This window comes from Procambarus clarkii, chromosome 58 (genome assembly GCF_040958095.1).
Source record: "Procambarus clarkii isolate CNS0578487 chromosome 58, FALCON_Pclarkii_2.0, whole genome shotgun sequence".
In the NCBI taxonomy this organism is placed as follows: domain Eukaryota; kingdom Metazoa; phylum Arthropoda; class Malacostraca; order Decapoda; family Cambaridae; genus Procambarus; species Procambarus clarkii.
The window spans coordinates 22505447-22522851 of NC_091207.1; the positions used below are offsets into that span (position 1 = coordinate 22505447).

The 17405-nt window shown below is 43.5% G+C and overlaps 1 protein-coding gene across 2 annotated transcripts; it reads right to left on the minus strand.

Moving 5' to 3' along the window:
• Positions 1–1039: 1039 nt before the first annotated feature.
• Positions 1040–16208, minus strand: Cox11 (Cytochrome c oxidase copper chaperone COX11). 2 transcript variants are annotated; one of them, XM_069306685.1, is made up of 4 exons: positions 15568–16208; positions 13403–13558; positions 10549–10716; positions 1040–1318 (listed from the first exon to the last, which is right to left on the minus strand). In XM_069306685.1, exons 1-4 carry the CDS (start codon positions 15931–15933, stop codon positions 1271–1273), a joined length of 738 nt encoding a protein of 245 aa, XP_069162786.1. In that variant the 5' UTR covers positions 15934–16208; the 3' UTR covers positions 1040–1270. The 2 variants fall into 2 exon arrangements, with proteins under 2 accessions (XP_069162786.1, XP_045613894.1); XM_045757938.2 differs by having other exon boundaries at positions 1040–1346; positions 15568–16205.
• Between the last annotated feature and the right edge of the window lie 1197 nt (positions 16209–17405).

The window sequence follows — 17405 nt, forward strand, 5'->3', positions numbered from 1 at the left end:
AAAACTGTAAAGTGGGCCAGGAAATTGTGTCTTCACCTTATGAATGTAACGATGCTGAACTGTTTCAACAAGTATTTGGTGAAATCAAGCAAGAAACTACCAAACTGTAATTTAAGTCTTGCTCTGTTGTTACAGTTGCTTGTAAAGTTTGGAAAGGAAGGAAGTGTGATGACAGGTTTTCACATCAACAATGCCTCACGTTGCTCACGACAGACAGGATTACAAATCCTACTTTGCACTACACAAACTTGGTTACATACAAGGTACAGGGAAACTTGCAAAAGGTATACATCAGTGTGTTGTCTGCAAGCACACACAAAGACAAGCAAAAATCAATAATGTACCTGGTGCACAGAATGCAAAGTTGCCTTATGCGCCATTGACTGTTTTGGTGAATACTCACTCACTCACGAAGTACTGATTGTGTAGTATGGTGTATATACATGAAAAGGGTATGTACAAAATGAATGTATGAGTGTACATAGTGTGTACGAGTGTAAACAGTATTATAAAGTCAAAATTGAAAATGTAATATTGCGACAAACATTTTTTAGTGAACATATTAGTGACATGAGTATCACCTTAGTATCAGCATTACACATGTTCTACTGCGTACAAATCGTAAATGACATCCAGGTGCATAAGTAAAAAATAAATAAAAGAAAACAATTGTATTACTGATAATAACCATAAATTTGTAGTAACTTGCAGCTTTTCAATTACCTGTATGACCGGCTTCTGAAGTCTCCTGCACGAGTACTCAAGATTTGATAATGATATTGCCCAATTTCTTCACTTCACTCCAGCCAAATTAAGTGGAATTTTGTACTTTTTCCACATTGCATAATCAGGGAAGGGATTTTAACAACATTAAAAAGAAAAATTTGTTGGGAATATTTTTTTTATAAGCATCACATGTTGTCATGTTAAAACAGCCATTTCAAGTTTTAGAAGAGGCAATTCTCAGACATATGAGTAAGTTTTTACTGTACAGTATTTACAGTATTAAAGAAAGTATTTAATAAGAAAAGTTAAAATTATTTTATTGTCAATTTATTTAATAAACTACAAACAATATTTACAGCTTTACAGCATACAATAATTTATTTGATTATGAAATTGCAATGTCCAAACCTTAACAATATTATGAATTATCAACAGAAATTTGAAGTGGTATGTTGTCACTACAGTATTTATACCGCTTTACTTGCAAATCTAGGCATTGGAAGCTGCAGCCCCTCACGAGCCTCAAAGAACGTATAAGACAATGTCAAGCTGTCCACATTCTCCATCTTTGGGTCTTCGGCAAACTCAGGGTCTATATAGAAGAAGACAGGCATATGAACCTGAAAATATAAAAAAAATAATTTTTGTTGTTATTCAATCTTCAAAAAACCAGCATTGAATGTAATGAAATGCCATTTTTTTTGGGTGAGCCCCGGAGGCTCCCCGGAGACTATTGGACTGATATGTATGTATTAGACCATGGCATCAGTCGATGGAGTTCTTGCCTACTGAGGACGACGAGCCAGAACCTGGCCCCCTTCAGAGTGTGACGGAATGGTAATTCTCGCTAGCTTACACATGGTTGATAAAAGAAGACACACTGCCCTTTTGCTTGCAGGGGTGCACAAGTGTGTGCATGCCTTCTAGTTTTCTTAGTATGGGAGCTAGACATTTATTGTTTGATCTCTAGGGAAAGCAGAGAACCTCAGCTGTTCAGTAAAGTCAGGGTGGCCACTGTAGCTTTGCTGTAAAAGGAATTACAGCATTAGTCCAGTCTTAGGCTTTAGTCCCTTGGAGACAGAGCCAAGGAAGCCAGAGTTAGTGGGCAAGGAATCCTTAACTTTTTTTTCCCACTTGTGTAAACAATCCGCCTGTAGGCTGTGACGTCATGAGTTTCACATGAGTGAGGGTCAAGATCTTATTGGTAACAGCACTGTGGGCCTCCACAAGGCCGACCACTGATTGGCCACCTTGAAGAACAATGGGGGTGGGAAGAGTATATATATAGTCAGTATATAGATGAAAATAAGAGATACCGTGCAGTGAAGAGTAACTCCACACGTGTGTTCACCTACGGAGCAACTGGACTGTAGTTATCAAATCCACGAACATCGTGTTATCCATTAGCGATCAGTCAACATATTGCTCAGTAAAATGTTGGTAGGATTCTACGATACAATTCTCAGTGTTTTAAGTTAAATCCGATTTTTTTTTTTTAGAGATAAGTATACAAGAGTTGTTACATTCTTGTACAGCCACTAGTACGCGTAGCGTTTCAGGCAATTCCCTGGAATTCGATCCCTGCCGCGAAGAATCTTTTTTACAACCAAGTACCCATTTTACAGCTGAGTTAAACAGAGGCTACAGTTAAGGATTTGTGCCCAGTAAATCCTCCCCGGCCAGGATACGAACCCATTACAAAGCGCTCGCGGAACACCAGGCTAATGTCTTACCACTGCACCACGGAGACTGGTTTAATGAAAAAGTACAAACTGTTGTGACTTAGTTTATTTTCCATACACCGTGCTGTCTACCCCATGTACTTAACACGTGGTTCCCATCTCATTACACCACCACTCCACCAGTGGTGGGTGTATGCTTGCTCTCGCTATACCCAAGCCGTGAGGCTACTCACACTTTCCTCCCCCATCACCTAAGGGCAAGGGAATCTCGCCTTTGTGATTCACCTGACACCTTTGAGGCAATCACGCGCCAATCAACCCCAGCGTCCTGTTGCCATCCACCTCATACGTATCCTGTGAAAGGGATCTACCACTTGTGGTCTGTGGGTGCTTGATCGTCAATCAACGGCAGAAGTCTACCGAGTGTGAGAGATTGTATGAATGTAAGCCGGTTTATCAAAGTGAGTACGCCTTAATTATTTTATCATTTCATAAGAGCATAATTCCTTGTGCTGAATTCAAGTTAGCCATACGGTCTGTGGGGGTTTTCTATTTTGCTTTCCCGACTGCAATGCGTACGTCGCCAATATACATGTGGCAGATGCTTCACGAAGCTGTCGGAATTAGCAGAGAAAATACGAGAGCAACCGTACAGGGCCTGGGAGCAAGGTCGAGTTAGAGTCCTTGAGGGTCTCTTCTCGGACTAGCCTCACCTGGTCCTGGTCCACGTTGATCGTTGGAATCTCCTCAATGATTTAACACTTTAAGGGACTCCTAGGGTCCTCCTAGTCATTCAAGTCAGCTGTGGGAGAATCCTGAGAGACCATTCTCTCACACGGTCTGTCGTATTCATTAGCTCGCAACAGGAGATACGCAGATCGAGGAAGCATATAGGTAAAGGCAATTACAGTAACTCTGTGATTACTGTAAAGTGACCTGAGTGTGTGTATATTTATACTTTCTGCACATTTAGATATTATTACTATTTTATAATAATTGTGTGCATTGTTTTGTGCGGTTTAAATATATACCATAACTGTGCATAACATTTCATGTATGTTCTTTTTCTTTATCGTTCCAGGAGAAAATCAGATTGTAAAAGTAAGTGGGTTGATAAACCTCAGTTATTAACCTGTGATTGCAGGTGTTTGTGTGATTCTGTTTTTTATTATAGTGTCAATGTTGTGTTGTGTCATTTAGCACTGGAGTTAGTGCTGTGTTTTGCTACTGTGTTTTGTTGGTCTGCATGACCCGGTGTTGTATTAATTGTGAATTAATAATTGAAGAGTCAGTGAATTGTAATTAGTCACTAACATCATTAGTGAAGTGTAAGGAAATTAGCAATGTGTTGACTGATTATTGGTTGTCCAGCGATCTAAGTGATCAGCTAAGTGTTAATTGAATCTCGATGAATTACCTTAACTGTCCGTTTGACAGTAATTAGTGCGGTTACTCACTGATTGCTAATTACCTGGTGTTTTGAATAATTAACTCCATTAAGCAGTGTTTGATTGCCCGACTGTCTGTGCTGACAGATCTCGTTTTAACATAAATTACCCAGCTTTTGATTGGCCATCCACGGGACAGTAATTAACGTAGAGTTGCTAATTAATGTAATCGAGTTAAACTTGTTAATTTGATTGAATTGATTAGTCTTGTCTTGTGTTTGTTATAGTACTGTAACATATCTGATTGCTTTGACTGCCGCCCCAAGAGACGAGCTTTAACGTAAATAACTTGGTGCACTGAAGACTGTCTCTGCGATAGGTCTGTCTGTTGTGTCGTTGTTGTTGTTATTTAAATTGTTTTTCCGCAGTTGGTGAACTGCTATCTTGTGTCCGAGTGAGCACCTGCTGTTCAGATTAGTTCAACTCGCCGTGAGTGGTCAGAACCGTTAGTTCGACTATACTAGACGAGTGCTTAGTTTTGTAGTGCCACTACGGACATTAACGTAATGTTAAACTAATGTTGCCTTGTATTGTTATTATTAAGTTTTTGAATAAATGTTAATTCTTATCAAATGACGAGTGCCTTTAAATCAACACCTTCACCTTGTCCCCAGTATTAGACTCTGCCATAAACTTGAAATTGATTATATGCTGTTCTGGATACTTCTGGACTAACCAATTTCATAGCTCTACACACCAATATAAATTTGGTGAGAATCCCTAGAGCTACCCTTACAACTGCCATCATCTGTTATAGGAGCTCCACAACCCAGTGGATTACAGAGTGCCAAGGATTTGGACTCTGGTGGCAGCTCTACACCACCTATTGCAGCCTTTAACGTAATAAGCTGCTCTTGCAGCATTTATTTATTGTTAGTGCAGTCCTTTCTGAGTAAGGTCACTTGTATTAGTGCCATCCCCAATAGGCATAATCTCAGAGAGGCACAAGGAGTAATGGACAATGGAAACTTTCCCCATGTGTTTGGAAGCATTCCATGTCTGCCAATGACCAGGGTTTGGCACCCAGAAAGGTAGGTGTAATAAAACAAACCCCACATGGTAAAAATTACTACCTAAAACCAAACAGGGAGGCAGAACTCCCAAACTGAAAAGAGTAAACGTCACTTATGCCATTGCGCCAATCGGCCGTGCACCCCCCCCCACCCAGACCTCCTGCACCGGCTGCTACAGCATTCAGTTCTGAGGCAGAGCATCAAAACGAGCACAAAAAACCGGCGACCAGAGGGAGGGTGCTGGGAAGCCTTTCGGGGCTCACCCAGAAAATGGCATTTCATTACATTCAACGGCTCCCCGGAGTTACCTAAACAAAGAAAAGTGACAAGAGGTACTTACCTGGGAAGCGGCCATCACTTGCATCTCAACTCGAAGTCGAGACAACTGGCTGCAACCTGCAACACACGCCTGACTAGGGCCAGGAATGTTTATTAAATGACGCATGGCCAGGGCCCTGTTCAACCTTCAAAATCCCCATGCCCGAATGTCAGCCCAAAACATGTTATCAAAGACTGCAGCCAAAGCAGCAAATTTACGAATGTTATGAGCACGAGGATAGACTGCAGGCTGGCTGGACTGAATAACACTGCGGATGACATGGAAGACCCAAGGCCTGGAACAGGGAAGAAGGGAAACTGGATCAACCCAAAGTGCATCCCCGGCACAGAGGCCATGGCGTGCAGGTAACGGCGAAGAGCTGCAACCAGCAACCCATCCTCCAAATTGACAGTACGATTTAATACTAAGTGTAATAAGTACACTTTCCTACTGTCATAAACAGTGCATAATTAAACTTATGGGGCTGTTACATTTACCCAACTCCCTCCCCCGATTTAATTCTCCCCGTTTTCTGTTAAGACACTCAGAATTTTAGGATGAAGTTTTCTAAATCAACTTGTCATATACAAGTTTTAAATATTAGGAATTTTTTTTCAGGTTTATTAAACAATGTAGATTTTATACAAAATTTTAAAATATCCTGAGTTTCTTTACAATTTATTGATATATTTTAGTTTTGTTTTATTAGTTTTATAAAACTGTAATATCAATATAGCTATAGGTTAAGTACTAATTGTAATTAAGAAGCAATAAAATTATTATCTTCAAAAACTAAGACGGTTAGGTGAGGTTGTGGTTTTCTATTCAGTTTTTCAGGGAAACTCAAATATTCACAATATATTTGACAGTACGATTTAATACTAAGTGAAAATAAGTACAATTCCTAACTGCTATGAATAGTACATAATTGCACTTATTTGTCTTCTTACATTTACCACCTCATTTTTGGAGGACGGGCTGCAACCAGACAACCCATAATGCACCCACGGCCTGACCAACCAAGCATCAACGACCAAAGGATCCCTCAGGAAAGCCGCTGACTCATTCTTCACTAGAAAAGAAGGGGACAGCTGCAAACGAATAACCTACCGCCAAAACCGAAAGAACAGAAACCTCTGCACTAGAGGAGAGCATGAAGCTCCCTGACCTGACCCCCAGAAACCAATACCAACAGGAAAAAGAGCCTTGGAAAAACATCTTGTGCTGAAGGGGTCACAACAAACTGAGGAGGAGAGAGAAAGGAGAGCACCCTGGTCCAAAGACCAGGATGGCTCAGGCGGCACATGAGCAGGATGGAGGTGAAACAAAGCACGAGAGAGCTTACAGAGCGGAAGTAATATTCACCCAGAACGCAAGCTGAAGCTGCTAAGCCAGTGCCGCACGATATGAGGTGACAGCGTTTGACATAAGCTGACGGTCATGAAACTACCAAGAGAGAAAGGACAAGACAACCCGATCAAAAATCGAAGACAACTTATGAAGAGACGAAAATCGATGAAAGGACCGCCAGGAAACTTTATACAGTACTGCCGTCGAGATGAAACATGCAGATGGGATGCCATTAGCGAAGCCACCCGATCACCAAACAAGTGGTGATAAACCTGCGTCAGAAAGACCAGACGCGAAGATAGGAGGAGAAGATCGATCACGCCACATACCGGACCGGACCGATCTGCTGAAAGAGGCGGAGCTGCGGAAAGATCTCTGGATTCGGACATTGAACAAGCAGTACCTGAAACGAAGGGGCTAACAGGACTACTCTCCCCTGGTAAATCTCCAACCGAGCCAGAACCCGAAGCAACAGCTGGACTTTGGGGAAGAAGTACAGATAACACCACCTTGACCGATCGACCCCGACGGCCTCGCAGTTGGGGAAGGGCCCCACATATACCAGAAGATGCCTTGACCACGCCGACGTGAAGAGGTCCACCGTCAGGCAGAGCCAACTGAAGGAGTCCGCGTCGACCATCCATTCCGTGGACAGGGCAATAAACTGGGGCAGGCAATCTCCCAGGACATTGGACACTCCCTGGATATGAACCGCCCAGAGAGCCAAACCCTAAGAATCCAGCAGATGAGTCACCTGAAGCGACTAGCCCCAAAGAGCCAAGAACCGCATCGAACCCCCGCGGTTCAGACAATGAACCACTGGGGAGCAGTCCAAATGGAGCCGGATTATCGATCCGTGAGTGACGTAAACCCTCTGAAGCGAAAACCGCACTCTTGCGAACTCTCGCACAGTGCTATGAGCCTGGCGGAAGGACGGACCACACCGACCCTGGCCAACCTGGTGAGCACTGGTCACAAAGCCCCAGCTGAGAGACGATGTACCCGTGAACACATCGAGCGAGGGCTCGGGTTGAGGCCTCGGAATTAAACCCCGAAAATCCTGAAGAGAAAGTCGGCAACGCAGCAGCCGACGCAAGTCCTCCGGGGTCCGAACCCCAGCGATCACGAGAGTGGCAGAAGGGATGTCCTCGAAGAAACCAGAACAGCCACTTAAGCCAGATCCGACCCAACAGGTAGACCAGCAAGGCAAAGTTCAGACTGCTCAAACAACCGACGAGTGACCCGGGTGCCCTCCAAAAACAGCCAAAGGTGGGACTGCAGCTGCAGCAACACCGTTGGAGGGAGAGACAAGGATGCGGTCCCAGAGTCCTACACAAAATCCAGCCAAGTTCGAACATGAGAGGGAACAAAATGGGACTTCCTCCAGTCCACCAAGAACCTGAACCCGGTGAGCTGGGAAAGAACCAAATACCTGGCGAGCAGACACGCGGACTGACTGGAAGCCCAAACCACCCAATCGTCGAAGTACGCCAGAACCCAAACCCTAGCAGGCGCAAACGGGCTATCACGACCCAGGTAAGGCGTGTAAAAATACAAGGAGCCAGATTCAAGCCGAATGGAAGGCAATGAAAGCAGTAAGTGTGCCGCTCCATGACAAAATTGATCCAGGCCCTGAACCCCAGATAAATCGAGATGTGCCAATACGTGTCCTGGAGGTCCAGAGAAACCATCCATGCATCCAGCTCCAAAAAAAGCCAGACCTGGGACAGAGTGGTCATGCGAAAGGATGGGCAAAAGACCCAGGGGTTCAGACGGGACCTTACTTTGAGGTGATTTCGAGGCTCAGCGACCCTGCGGCCCGGTCGTTGACCAGGCCTCCTTGTTGCTGGACTGGTCAACCAGGCTGTTGGACGCGGCTGGATACCGAGACAAGTCCAGAATGAACCTCAGATCTGCACGGTCCCGTTGTGGCAGTGGAAACAGACGGGAAACCCACTTGAGGGATGTTGTCGTTTAGGCCATGCCCATGCGTGGCTGAAACCCCCCACCCCTGTTAATGTGGGGAACCGCAAAAAGAGACTAGGACCCTAACGAGATGCTGAACGACGTGCAGAGTGAGCACTGTGCTGACCAGATACCGCCGGGGCCGAAGGAGTGGCCAGTCCTGAATCTGGCACCACATCATGACTAATAGAACCCCCGAACCCTGGCACAACCCTTCTGGAAAACCAACAAATCCAACATGGGATGGCAACTAAACGAATCCGCATGCAGATACTGTACAACCACAGACTCTTAAAACAGCAATGGACTAAAAGGGGACAAAAACCATAGAGCTAGGGCCCAAGCAGATTCCAAAGAGTGAGCAAGCACCGCCTGTCAAAATGGGAGGTGAGAAGCAAAAAACAGAGACACCGCTTCCTTTAGAATTGGTGCAAACAACTTCAACAAGGCAGTGGATGTCTGAGCCACCGAGGCAAGCGCATCAGACTCAGGCCAGGAACCCAGTACCTCCACATCCTCCTATACCCAATCCGAAGACAGCTCAAGCAGGGAAAAAGAAATGCAAGGTCAAATACCCACAGGTGCGCAAGTCCTCAACCACTAAGGATGCCAAAAGGGCAGGAGCCTGCACGTGAAGCTATACCTGGCCAACATCTCAAGGAAAAACAGGAGTGAACAAGCACGCATTAAGGCACTCAAACTTGTCCCCCAAGTAAACCTGAACCACCGATGTAGTTTCCCACCATTCAAACATGCGGGTCCGGCAGAACGCATACCACGCTTCCAACGAAAAGAAAGGGCAGTCTGCCAACCAGGAAGACTCTGGCACCTTGTAACGCACCTAGTAAGGAAAAGTGGAACCAAACTCAAGCGAAGGATCCATTATTGAGGCAAAATCCGGGTTTTGCAGGAGGTACGACACAACAGTCGACTGAACCTTCTTAGGTGGGATGCGGGAAGCCGCAAGCCTCTGGAACCCATATCAAATTCGTACAGGGAATGGGGGTAAGAAAACCCCTCCCCTAAGGTACTGCTAACCAGTTATCTTAGAACTACCAAACAAACAAAAGCTGAACCCCTGTGACATGTAGAACCACGGGGGCCTAGCGGAGGGCCACCAAAATAACAAGTGGTCCTGTAGCCACACCAGGCAAACAAACGAAAAAGAAAAACCTGCAAAAGCACGTCTCCATGAGGAACAGAACTGGCTGCTATGCATAATATAAGACAGCTGTACAGTATGTTGTGCCCCTGCCAGCGACAATACTACCTCCTACCCAAGGTCAAACACTGTCAAGAAAATCCCCAGCCGACCCCAAGGATGGGCAATCACCGAGCAGCAAAAGAACCCTCCGGAAGTGGTTCCCGAACAGTTTGTGGAAGGTAACCCCAAACTGCAAGGGCAGTACTTACAGGACACCTAGGGAAGGTGTCAATAGGTGCATGCAGCCCCCAGTACTTCACAAAGTACACCTGGCTCGCACACCACCACACAGCAGTACAACAACGCAAGGAACAGCTCTGCTCAAAGATTGGAACCAGAGCTGAACGACTGCCATTAAACACATCAGCCTCAGAACTGAGGTTGGATAGCCTGCACAGGGTGTCTGGGGCTCCTCCTCCCTCCTCTTGGGGAGGGGAATCTGCGCAGACAGTGGAGCGGCAACAATGGTGACGGCGTGCTTGTTTGCCTGTTTTTGGTTTGGGAAGTTCTGCTTGCTAGTTTGACTTTCGGTCACAATTTTTAATCAGCTGTAGTTTGTTTTGGGATGCTTACTTTTCTGGGTGCCTAACCCGGTAGATGGCAGATATAGAATGTTTCCAACCAAATGGGGGTTTCTATAGGCCATTGCTCCTTGTGCTTCTCTAAGGGGGCCAGGTTCTGGCTTCTGGGACCAGAACCGTGGTTCTGGTCCCCGGTAGGCTAGAACTCCATTGAATTGACCGATGCCACGGTCTAATACATACATATAAGCCTGGCAAGCTCCGGGGAGCTGAAGGGGCTCTTTACAGAAATATATATATATATATACTCCAATACTCACTTCCTCATGAGGGTTTAAGAGTTGCTCTTCAAAGCAAAAACACTGGATTTTGTTAAAGTACTGTCCAGCATCAAAAGGAATTACATTATAAGTCGATACGCCAATAACAGGACGATTTGTTGGATTCCGTGCAGTGTAGAATGCTAAAGCTGTTTCACCTGGATGCACCTGTTAAAAAAAAAAAAATTGAAATATTCACCAATTAGTTGTTGAATAAAATGAAACACTCCTTTTGTGGGCCATTCAGTAGCTATCAGAGCTGTAGTACTGGAGCTGCCAAACTCTAGTGAATTGCTCTGGGCTTTTGAGACCCAACAGAGTCTACTAGAATCCAGGACCAGAATCTGCCTTCCTCTATGAGGCATGGGTAGCTCAGAGATCATCCCTAAACTGAGAAAATAAACATCTAGAAAGTATTAGGACATCAAAACGAGCAAATGCTTGAAAGGAAATTAGTAACTGGGAAAACCGGGTCAATCGTTACTTGCTGCAGGATAAACCCCCAAGCTGCAATGCACTCAACTGCAACCAAATAGTAGCCCAAATGGCTTGGGGTCCCACCCAGTTACCTAATTCATGAGCCACCTGAACAGACCCCGCAACTCCCACGGAAGACGGAAACAAAGCAGGAATTGAGAGCTACCGAATGGACCTCAGAAAAGGGAGTTTCATTTCAATGCTTAAAATTCTAGGAGGGTTATAATTTTATTTATATACAGGAATGCAGGCTAAGATTATTGTGTGTATATGTACAGATTGTATAGGTATGTGTGTGTGATTCATGGTGAACCCATAGTTGTGTAAATGCTTGGCTTATGTACATATGCCAAGCATTTACACACAGACACCTAATAGCTTTTTACACAACATGCTTTTACACAACACAGACACTGATTGTCATAGGCACCATGCTAATCAGTGTCTAGACAAATGATGAGATTTACAAGAAAATATAATTGCAGCAAGATATACCGGTATTTGATAAAAGTTAATTTCTGCATTACATTCCCTCTTTCTTCTGGGGAAGGCAACCCAGTCTACTTGTCCCTGTTACATCTGGTCAACGATTCTTTGGGTTCCTGTACCTGTGGCCACGTGTGTTCTCCTTGGTGTTAGAATACATCCCTTGTCACCTGGTTCTGCTCTACCCCTTTATGGTTTTCATTGTCTGTTCTTCAAGTTCTTTCAGGGAAAACAAGGTGGTGTGGTGCGCTCTGCTGTATATCCAGGCTGTGATGTTTTCAAAGAAATATTCTATGTACAACAATGCGATATATAGGACAGATGAGATTGAAACTGACCTAATTACAGCAGCATGAGAGACCTGTATTCACCCTGCCCCCTAATGTTAAACACCTGCACACTGTAACCCCTGTAATGGTTGAGAAATTAGCAAGAAAGCTAAAAAATGCGAGTTATGATAGCACCTTTCACTCTGACAACCTTAAACATGTAATGCCAAAATTGCACTGGGCTCCATGACAGCCCAAACAGAATCTAGGCTCTAAGACAGCCCAAACATGCAAAACTGAAAGCAAAGGGAACTGAGAATGCAGCTGCCACATACCCACATTCCAGAGCAAGGACAGTGTAAACTGGCAAGTCTGAAGCAGCACAACCCTGGAGTATACAGTGCCGGTATGGAGTCTGTATCTAGTCAAACACAAGATTAAATATGAGAAGGTTCAAAGACTACGGGAACTGCCACCAGACTAGAAGGAGATGGAGATGACGCAAGGAGAAAACGTCAACTGCTCCAAGATTGGATCCTGCAAAGACAAAGGGGTAGACTCGGGGGCAAGCACGTCGACATAAAGTTGCAACCTACTTATACATACAAACATGGCCCACAAATCATTAGCTGCCTGATAAGTCCTTAAGAGAAGGCTTAGCTAAAATGAAGACCCAATGACCACAAATGTCGCAGACCTCAGGGTGGAACATATCTCCCACTCATCAGATGGAATGATGGAGGCAGTAGGAATGGTCATTACAATACAGTACTGTACATCAAAACCGAGGCACGTCCTTTAAACTCCCATCCTATGAGGGTAGAATAGGAGGGTTGGTCCAAATTCAGTCCTCTGAAAACTGCAAAAGGACCATGAGGTTATGAAGTGTAGACCTAGCAGGAACACTAGGCACAAGTGCCACTTGCTGAATATACAAATACTGAAAACAGGCTAGGGAAAAATGTGACTGTTAAGAGCACATGAACAGCCTATAGATGCGACCTTTATAAGAAAACTCAAACTGCCCCCATCCTCGCAGAAGAGTAAAAAATCAATAAACATACATCATGAAACAATAAAATACTGTTCAGAATAAATACCGAAGCAATTACTGGACAATAACAGTCTAGGATGGCCAACACTTATCTGAAAAACTGGGAATCAAAAGGGGCAGGAACTGAAAGAGGAACATAACAGTGAACGTCATAGATGTGAGCCCCAGGCAAAGTGACGAGGTGTCAAGGCTAGGGAAGTCATGGAGAAGGTGCACAATCCCTTGATTGTGTGAAGGAGGAACTAATGAGAAAAGGTTTCACGACCACATGATTAGTGCATCTTTGAGCTTCACTGTCCAACAAGATGCCTTCCAGAAAAAGTGACGTGAACAAAAATGAAATGGAAGGAAGGAAGGTGCCAAAATAAAAGCCACAAATTATTTATTCATGAAAAAGGAGACCAAGGCTCCCATAAAAAGGGACAGTATAGACCAAGAACCATAGGCGATTTGGTTTTACACATCACCTCATTCTAGTTACTGTATTTACATATTTCTGAACATCTGTCCCTGCAAATACTGTACAATCAGATGATCATAAATTCTCATTCAAATAAATGAACATTACCTTAATTTCCGTTTGCTGTGGCTTGAAGTTCCAGGTCATGGAAGCAGCTGTATCAGCATTAAAACGAACTCTGATGACACGATCACTAATTTGTTGCATTGATTCAATCTTCTCTGCATCACTTCCTTCTTTGGTGGTTCCTCCATAGCTGTAAGCCTGAGAGAATACCAATCATTACGCCAAATAGAAAAGTTTGCAGCAGTCATATTGGTAATAACTGCTCCACATTTTTCCAGAATCTTTATTGTAAGTAAATTATAGTACTTAAAGGTTCACAATAATCCCCAAAATCATTAATGAGACCTGCAATCACATTCACTAACCATAAAACAACGTCTGTAACAAATCCCCAAGGTTTCCATGAACCATTTAAGACAACTGAAAGTAACAAGCAAGCTTCCCATTAGTCCCAGCCCCTCCTCTCCAGGCTTCACACAAGCATTTTGCTTCTGGCCACATTCAGCACTATGTCCTATCTAATTGTGCCGGCAACACATAAGCATCCTTATCTTATCCTATCACAACAGTCATACCATTTCTAACATTCAACTGCTGTACCCAAACAATATTAAATAAACGTCTTTTTGAAACACTATGTATTTTAGTGGTTTTAAAAATATGTAAGACCCTCAAAACCACCAAAGAATTGTAAATTGACACAAAAAGATTTGTAAATTGTTACATCAGTCTCCCAGAACTCCTCACTCCCTGCAACTGACCAGCTTGAGAAGAGGCTGGGATCTGGCTTCCTACTTCACACAAGAGTATATTACTATAAAGCACTAACTGACCCAAGCCTAAATTGTCATAAATCCATTCATGCCTACCTCAAGATGATTTCGGTGTTCAACGTCCCCGCGGTTCAGTCCTTGACCAGGCCTCCTACTCACAAACTACAAGCCTTGACCAGACTACCTCCTATTCTTGACTAACAAGAATATTTTATGAATGCCAACCCTCCCAAGAATAGTTACCCAAATGATACATTCACTAGTGAATAACGCCGGTAGATATCACTGTATGAGGAAATGGAATTAAATTAATTAACCTAAATTGCCTTTTCATATTAATTCTCTATGTTTATCATGAAGAAAGTAAACAAAAAGCTGGAGTTGGTGATACAATACATAGCCTACTGGCAATTTCCTCTTCCCCTAAATATAACGACCACCATTGCTGTCACCGAAGTGCTACTAACCATGGTACTACAATGAAACAAGGAACTAAAAATTGCTTAATTGGTTAAAGTAAATGATTCTCAAGTAATTATCATAATTTTCAATCATCCTGAAATCATCATGACATTCTAAATTGTTATGAATAACTTAATGCAGTTCTAACACTAAGATGCAGGCTTTTGTTGCATTATGTGTCCATGAATTTATCACAGATTGCCAATAAATAACTTACCAGAGACATTTTTGCCACTGTTATATTTCTTAGGTTGTAGGGTAATGTCACATTTATGTAATAAGTTATTCGGAATAGCTAACCATCCATTTTTCCAACGGTTGAGAAGCTACTTGGTAGGCTCAACCTCCTGATGAAGGGAAACTGAAAAAAATACAGATCTCTGTGTACACCAAACACTTGGAGGAGGCAAAGTAACCAACAGTTTTGATTCTGCTCCTCCCCAGCAAGAACTTTAAGGACCGTGCTAGAACACCATATTTGGCTCCAACAAAGTGCTCAAGCCTGACCTCCATGACAAGGTAGCTTCCATGGGGGGCTAAATGACTCCCAATAAGCTATATGTATAAAATCAGACTCAACATTAATCTATAACTGAAATTAACGTAACATTCAATACAGCATTCTTACATTGAATTACAAACGGGGTTCCTGGCTTTGAATTCGGTTTGGGACAGAAATGATTGGGCACATTTCTTTTCACCTAATGCTTCTACTCACCTAGTAGTAAATTGGTACATGGGAATTAGGCACGTTCTGTGAGACTGCATCCTGGGGAAGGTCAGTAGATCGACCTCAAGGGAGACCTTGACACGAGCCTAAAGTATATATATAAAAAAGCGTCTTTTTCACAACAAAAATCCTCTATTAAATAAAACAAATCTTTCCGCTCATCACACGCCGTTCCCATCATGTGAACGTAAACACGCACATACTGAATAAAATCCCCTTAATTGGAACAAAAGTCAGCATACTTGACAAAATATTCTGTAGAGCGGCACGGCAGCATAACTGAGGCCGAAGGCGAGCACCCAGACGGCGGCCACGTAGTATAGGGTCGACCTCCTGCTGTAGCTTGGCGTCTTGGCTCTAGGGCCTCCCTGGGCCTGCTGGCCTAGCACAGCCCATAGGCCTAACTGTCGCACACCTTCACATCCGTACACATTACTAGTCTTTACCACACGGCTCAGAGCATTGGCACTTAGCCTTGTGGTGGAGGTGTAGGAGCGTGTGAGGAGAGAGGCGGCCCTGGCGGGGCCTGCCACCACGCCCCACCACACTCCTCCCGACGCTGCCATTCTCCAACACACTACACCTACGGTCCGTACTGACCCATACATGGTGCAGGCTCTCGCGGCACCCTCAGTGTCACGGCACCACCAATGTCATGGCACCGTCAGTGTCACCTCATGTGTCACGACGGCCACTTGGTACAGACGACGGATCGCTCACATATTTTTACAATTTCCAACACAAAATTTATACGTTTTGTATTTATATGTGATTGGCCAATATTAAAACCCACAATATAATGCTCTTAACAGTTAAAATCTTCTACTTAATAGGCATATAGTTATTAAATGAAGTTGATGTGATGGACATAATCCGGGCGTCACAAGAACGACGCCGCCGGTGTAAACAACACTGAGGTCCACAAACATGATCGAACGCACGAAACACTAAACTGTGGCCAGTTTAGATTAATAATTCTAATAATAATAATTCATGGTGTCGGGGGACAGGCAGCCAGAGTGTATTCATACATGTTTTAGTTTTTATGGAGGATCCCCCCCCTCCAAAGGTCGAATTACTGACCCCGCCCAGGATTCAACCCCACATCAAGCTGACTAACTCCTGAGTACCTATTTACTTCTAGGTGAACAGATGCATTAGGTGATGGGGAAATGAATCCAGCCATTTCTGTCCCACCTCACAAGTCTGAATGACAGGTTGTTTATTTGTATTTTATACTTTTAATACAACAAAAAATAATTATTATAATGCTTTATTTCTGAGGCGCATCATTGCTCAGTGGGACCAGAAATTTATTTCCGTAAATAAATAAACATTATTATAAAATTTTCGGCCTCACACGCGTGGGGTCCATGGTTCGAGACCCATACAGTCTCAGGTGAATTGAATGGGAAAGATTATCATCATTATGATTGATTAAATTTAGTCCTTGAAGGCGACATCAGTTGTGAACGCCAGCTAGCGCACAAGTACAAGGGCGCCCAAAATACTTTAACACAAAAGACATGCGGTAACAGGCGTGGGGCTTCTGACTTTGCTTTTTATTAATTAATATTACATCTTAGGCGTTACCTTTAATACATATTATATACAAATGTAATAAGAGTTTACCAAAAAAAATGGATCCAGGTATTACAATCGAGTTCGTTCTCGACTCATAATCGAGAATTCCGGGTTCGAATCCCGGGCAGGACAAAAATGGTTGGACTCATTTCCCATCACCTAATACACCTGTTCACCTAGCAGTAAATAGTTACTCAGGAGTTATTCAGCTTATTGTGGGGTTGATTCTTGGGTGTCAAGAATTCGACCTTGGGGGAGGGGGTTCCTCGATAAAAGCCAAAACATGTATGAATACACTCTGGCTGCCTGTTCCCAGACACCATGAATTATTATTATTATTAGAATTATTAAACTGGCCACAGTCTAGTGTTTTGTGCGTTCGATCATGTTTGTGGCCCCTCAGTGTTGTTTACACCGGTGGCGTCGTTCTTGTGACGCCCGGATTATGTGCATTTATTTATTTATTTATTTATTTATTTATTTATTTATGTATTTA